Source organism: Lasioglossum baleicum, unplaced genomic scaffold (assembly GCF_051020765.1).
Source record: "Lasioglossum baleicum unplaced genomic scaffold, iyLasBale1 scaffold0051, whole genome shotgun sequence".
NCBI classification, from domain to species: Eukaryota; Metazoa; Arthropoda; class Insecta; order Hymenoptera; family Halictidae; genus Lasioglossum; species Lasioglossum baleicum.
In genome coordinates this window covers 438,850-444,897 of record NW_027469111.1, presented here as the reverse complement: position 1 = coordinate 444,897, position 6,048 = coordinate 438,850, and the positions used below count along the sequence as shown (strand labels likewise).

Below are 6,048 nucleotides of genomic sequence, written 5' to 3'. Positions count from 1 at the left end.
TACAAACTAGCTTATAGTAGTTCGTGCTCCTAATTAATGCGTAATCGTCTATAGTGACTCGAGAACGTGTACAGTCGTTACAGAGGAATCATTATCGTTTGGTTTTTAGTGGTGGCGTCGCGCAGCCACGCAAGTTTCATTTTCGGCGCACGCGAACTTAAAGCTAACGCAGAACTCAACTAACGAGTCGAGATAATACAATTTTATCTACAGGAGTGACTGTACAAAGTTAGGTAGAAGCGGAAACAATTGGCAGCGGGCACAGCTTCACAATCGGACGGGTCAGTTCGGTTGAAGAGGTCTTGACGGTGACCACGCGAACCCGACCGTCTGCCCCTGGATGCACGGTTTTCACGCGACCGAGTTCCCATTTGCACGGGGGAAGCGCGGAGTTCCGGATTAAGACGAGCTGACCGGGTTCGATTGATGGCTGCTCCTGTCGCCACTTGCTTCGCTGCTGGAGGGTGTTTAAATAGCCGTTCACCCAGCGCTTCCAGAAATGTTCCGTCACAGATCTGACGAGCTGCCAACGCGTGAGGCGATTCTCGGACAGTTCGAGGACGGACGGTTGTGGGGGTGCCGTGAGCGGGGAGCCTATTATGAAGTGTCCAGGCGTGAGGACATCAAAATCGTCCACGGAGTCTCGCAATGGAGCTAGAGGTCGCGAATTTAGGCAGCATTCAATGGAGCATAGCAAAGTGCTAAACTCCTCGAACGTAAAGGTTCGAGCACCGACAACCCGCCTCAGATGGTGTTTGAGGCTCTTCACTCCGGCTTCCCACAAACCTCCGAAATGCGGTGCGGAGGGGGGAATAAAATGCCAAACGATACAGTCGCTGGCGGTTTTATTTAGAAAGTCCGGATTCCGTAGGGTCGCTCGGTACATTCGACATAATTCACGGTCCGCGCCGACGAATGTGGTCCCGTTATCGGAATACATGGCGCAAGGTATTCCACGTCGAGAACAAAATCGATCAAATGCGCGAATGAAAGCTGGGGTGGAATAGTCGGATACTAGTTCGAGGTGAATTGCCTTCGTGGCTAGGCACACGAACAGAGACACATACGCTTTGCGCGACGTAATACCGCGCCCGGACGACGCGCGGATTTGAAACGGACCAGCATAATCCACTCCACAGTGAGAAAAACATCTGGACGAAGGGGAGACGCGTGGAGTCGGAAGTTGGCCCATCAACTGAGCTGGGACAGCGGCCCGTTCGCGAACACACACTACGCAAGCATGAATTGTGCTCTTGACCAAACTGCGAGCACGGAGTATCCAGAAGGTTTGCCGCAGCGTATGTAGGGTCAATTGAAGGCCTGCGTGTAGGGCGCGTAGATGAGCATGCTCGATGATTTGCTTGACCAATGGGTGTGACGCGAGTATGATTGGGTGTTTGACACTGAATGCCACCGGAGCGTGTCGTAGACGTCCACCGACTCGAAGAATTCCGTCGTCATCGACGAACGGATCGAGAGCTAACAGCGAACTTTTTGGGGAGAGACTGCGGCGCTGACGGAGCGCATCGACTTCGGAAGGGAAACAATCGCGTTGAATGCAATTGATCCAGAAGATTCGCGCGGCGGCACAGTTCTCGGCCGACAGAGTTCGGCCTGGCGTCGAGGGAGCGAGAGAACGCGAGCGGCGTGGGCGACAAGCGCGCAAGAATTTAAATAGATATCCCGTAACGCGAAGAAGTTTCGGCCACGACGAATATCTGGACGACAAGTCCCAAGGTTCGGAAGTGACTGTAGCCACGGACACCGCAGCCTTTTCCTCCCTACAGACCAAGTCGATCGGCGTAACTGACGTGGGTTCGGAAGGCCATTGTTCCTCGGATGAGCCTAGCCAGTAAGGTCCTGACCACCACAGAGAATGCGCTGCGAGCTCGCCTCCTAGTATGCCGCGTGACGCACAATCGGCCGGATTGTCTTCCGAGGGCACGTAGCGCCAAACGACGTCGGGAGCGCGAATTTGAATTTCGTGCACACGGTGGGCCACGAACGTTTTCCAACGTGACGGACTGTCGCGCAGCCATGCAAGCACGATAGTGGAGTCACCCCAGCAAAAACATGAGTGAGGGCGACCGTTTAGGGAATTCCGAACGAATTCGAGAAGGCGCGCGAGGAGCAGAGCAGCGGACAATTCTAAGCGCGGTATCGTTAGGGGGGATATGGGAGCTACCTTAGACTTGCTCGCCAAGAGAGACACGTTGACCACACCGGATTTGGAGGTGGTCTTCAAATAAACGACTGCAGCGTATGCGTGGGACGAAGCATCGCAGAAACCGTGCAGTTCGACCGGACCTGAACTGGAGTCGAGGCCGGTCCAGCGAGGCAGCGATAATGCTTTCAGCGATTCTAATCCGGTGTAAACGGAATTCCACCGTACTCGAATTTCATTTTGTAGAGCCTCATCCCAGGAGACGCGCAGACGCCAGAGATCCTGGAGGAGGATTTTGGCTGTGATTGTAACGGGGGTCACCCAGCCCAACGGATCATAAATTTTCGAAATCGCCGATAAAATCGCTCGCTTTGTTTCGGGAACGGTCGTCGGGATATTTAATTGAATTTGGAATGCGTCGTCCAACGGATTCCACCCGATCCCGAGCACCTTGACGTGGTCATCGACGGCCAATGACCTGGTGCAGGCCAATCCATGGTCGGACGGATCTATGTCGCTAAGAAGTTCCGTGCAGTTACTCGACCACTTTCGAAGCTCGAACTTTCCGCGGCGAAGTAGCCCTACGACTTGATCGCGGCGCGCGCGGACAAGTTCGACAGAATCGCCACCAAAGAGGACATCGTCGACGTAAATCTGATCGCGTAGAATGGGCACCGCAAGAGGGAAATTTGCCCCCTCGAGTTCACGGAGGCGCTGAATGACTCGAAGCGCAATGAACGGAGCGCACGTCATGCCGTATGTGACCGTGAGCAGGACGTGGTCGATAGGGGATTTTGTAATGGCATCTAGCCAAAGAATGCGTTGAAAATTGACGTCGCGAGGATCGACCAAAATCTGTCGATACATTTTTGCGACGTCAGCACTGTAAACGTACCGGTGATGACGCCATTTCAGAATTACAGACGGCAGGTCTGTCTGTAATTTTGGGCCTGCTAGGAGCAGGTCATTGAGCGAGTGACCGTTAGAGGTCAAGCTTGATGCATTAAAGACTACGCGCAAATGTGACGTTGCGCTCCCGGGCCGAAATACAGGATGGTGGGGAATGTAGACAGCCTGTGTGGCCGGGGGGAGTTCCGCGGTCACGCGTCGCATGTGGCCGAGGGCTTCGTATTCGCGCATAAAATCGCAGTATTCTCGTTCGAGTTCGGTATCTTTGCGGAATTTGTTGGTCAATGCGAATAGTATGCGTCCTGCCGAGTGCCGAGAGTGACCTATTTCAAGCGGAGGATCGCGAGTGAACGGGAGACGAACTACGAACCGTCCGTCTGGATTGCGCGAGTGAGTGGTCATAAAATGTTCTTCGCATTGTCGTTCTGTTGAAGACAGCGGAGAGCACCGAGGGAGTTCTTCCACCTCCCAGAACCGACGCAGCTCCGACTCCAAAGAGGAAGAGCAGTGGTGCGAGAATGCGATCGAAGAGGACCGATTCTTCTTGCACGATGAAACTTCTACACACGAAAAGGAAGAGTTCGTGGTGGAGGAACCGTCGCGATCGACGGAAGAAGATGGAATGGGCCCCGAAATAACCCACCCGAAAATTGAATTCTGGGCTATCGGTTGTCCCTGACGTCCTTTACGAATCCCGTCTAGGATTACATCGCCATATAGATCTGCTCCGAGGATCATTTGAATGGACTCGGAATTTGTGGGCACCGGGTCTGCCCACTGAAGATCTTTCAAATGTTGGAATGAAGACGGATCTGCAGTGCATTGTGCGTTATAAGCTGTTAACGTTGGCATAACCAACGCAGTTGTGACCAGCGACGGAGTAGTCGAGTGGACTGGACTCACGTGAATTTCGACAGACGATCGCACAGTTTCCACGTGGGCTCCGCCGACCGCGGAAATCGTAACATTTCTACGGGTCTTTTTTGCACGAAGCAATTGAGCTAAATTTTCCGTGACAAGTGTGACTTCGGAGCCCTGATCAAGGAGAGCTCTTACTATCGTGGTACGGCCTGACGAAGCACGTATCTTGAGCCTCGCTGTCGCCAAGAGTACGAGTGAGGGGGGACGACGGGGAGTCATCGCAGACAACGATACAACGGTAGAGCAGCCCGGTAATGGAGGTGAAGAGCGGGGCGCGGACGGATCGACTAGGTTCGCGCGACTTTTCGACGCGTCGTGAAGAGAGGAATGGTGAGTTTGTTGACAAACGCGACATTTGAATTTGCTCGAACAATCAGACACCGCGTGTCGTTCGCTTAGGCAATTATAACATCGCGAGAGCCGGTTTACAATTTCGCGTCGCTTTTCCGGAGATTCGGCTAGGTATTGCGGACATGAACTCAGAAAGTGTCGTGAATGACAGAGTGGGCAAGACGATTGCGAAAACGGAGTATTCGTCTTTCCCGTATTATCTGATCTCCGCCGCAATTCTGAGGAAGCGCTCGGACGCTCGGACGATTGCGAGGTCGTGACGGCGTGTACGCGAGGGCATGACGTCGTCTTCGACGTCACAGAATCGCAGGGTTCGACGGACATTTCATCGAGCGCACGCGCACGAGCGAATAGGAAAGTCGTTAATTCGGTAAATGATTTTGGCGTGTCGGACTGAGATGAAGCGATGCACCAGGCTTTCGACGTAACTGGATCAAGTTTTCGCGATACTAAAAGAACTAACATATCCGTCCACAATTCTTCTGGAGAGCGATCCAGTTTCGACAGTGATGTGTTCGCTACGTTCGCTCGATCAATCAAAGAGTGCAGATCGACTGCAGGTTCGCGCTCAACCGCTGGTAAATCGATCAGATTCGACAAATGCATTTTAATCAGTCGACGTTTGCTCTCGAATCGCGTAGTCAGAGTGCGCCACGCTGTCGAAAAGTTGTCGGCGGTTATCGGAATGTTTCCGAGGGCTTCGAGCGCGGGCCCTGTAAGCGACGACACTAAATAATGCATGCGCATGAAATCCGTTAATTCGCGATTTGACATGATAAGCGACTTGAACCGATCTCGAAATGACTCCCATTCGTTTGGGTCGCCGCTAAACGGAGGAAGATGCGCAAGCGCGACGGAAGGCTTGAGTAGACTCGTGGAGGAGTTGTCCGGAGAATGCAATGTTGGACTCACGTGTGACCCCAGGTTATCGAGGGCGTCCAGTAGAACATCCCTGGAGCTGATGTAAGTATCCTCAGTTGTCTGGAAGTGGTCGTCCGTGAAATAAGATACAGTCGGGTGGTCTTCCTCAGGTACATTGGTGAGCAGCTGCACGTGGCCATCACTGAACGCAGTCCAAGCGTTTTCGAGAGAAGAGAGTCGCGCTTGAACTTTGCTGATTGTGAGGTTGGCTTTCCCGATCTTTCGAAAATTCTCAACCGTCCGCAGGATCGTCCGTTGCAGCATGGCTTGCCGGTGGAAGTCCGCCATCTTGAGAGAGCACGTGTGAACTCCGAAATTTGCCGTTTACTCTAACTTCGAATCCGGCTCGAAGGACCACTTTTATGTATCGGAAACGATCGACGACCGAACGATACGTGATGGAGGAGGCGCCGGAATCGCACAGCGCTGTGCGCGAAGTTAAACTTTAGAAATAAAGAACGATAACAATGAGTAGAAGTGGACTGTATTCTGAATTGTGTTCCTTGTACAAGCGTAATGAGCGTAAAGAGCCGACAAGACTCGCGGAGACTTCGTAAACCGAGCTGGAATCACGTCATCGGGATCGCGGATTGGTCCTTAAGGATCATCCGATAATTAGCGATCGGTGATTGGGACACGATCGATAGACCCTAAAGGGGGAAACGGGGTAACGCGGATTCTTACCACGGTTCGCTATGAGAGCGGTCGGCGGCTGACGTCACGACGAAGAGAGAGAGCGGCGCGTGACGAGGATACAACCTCGAACGTTCACGCGATCGCGA

At 53.0% G+C, this 6,048-nt stretch overlaps 1 protein-coding gene across 1 annotated transcript; it reads right to left on the bottom strand.

Annotated features, from left to right (window-relative positions):
- Positions 1 to 229: 229 nt before the first annotated feature.
- On the bottom strand, positions 230 to 5,554 carry LOC143219544 (uncharacterized). Its single transcript, XM_076445477.1, has one exon. It carries the CDS (start codon positions 5,552 to 5,554, stop codon positions 230 to 232), a length of 5,325 nt encoding a protein of 1,774 aa, XP_076301592.1.
- Between the last annotated feature and the right edge of the window lie 494 nt (positions 5,555 to 6,048).

Coding starts and splice junctions, on each gene's coding strand:
- LOC143219544 (XM_076445477.1), bottom strand. CDS start 5,554: ATGGCGGACTTCCACCGGCAAGCCATGCTGCAACGGACGATCCTGCGG.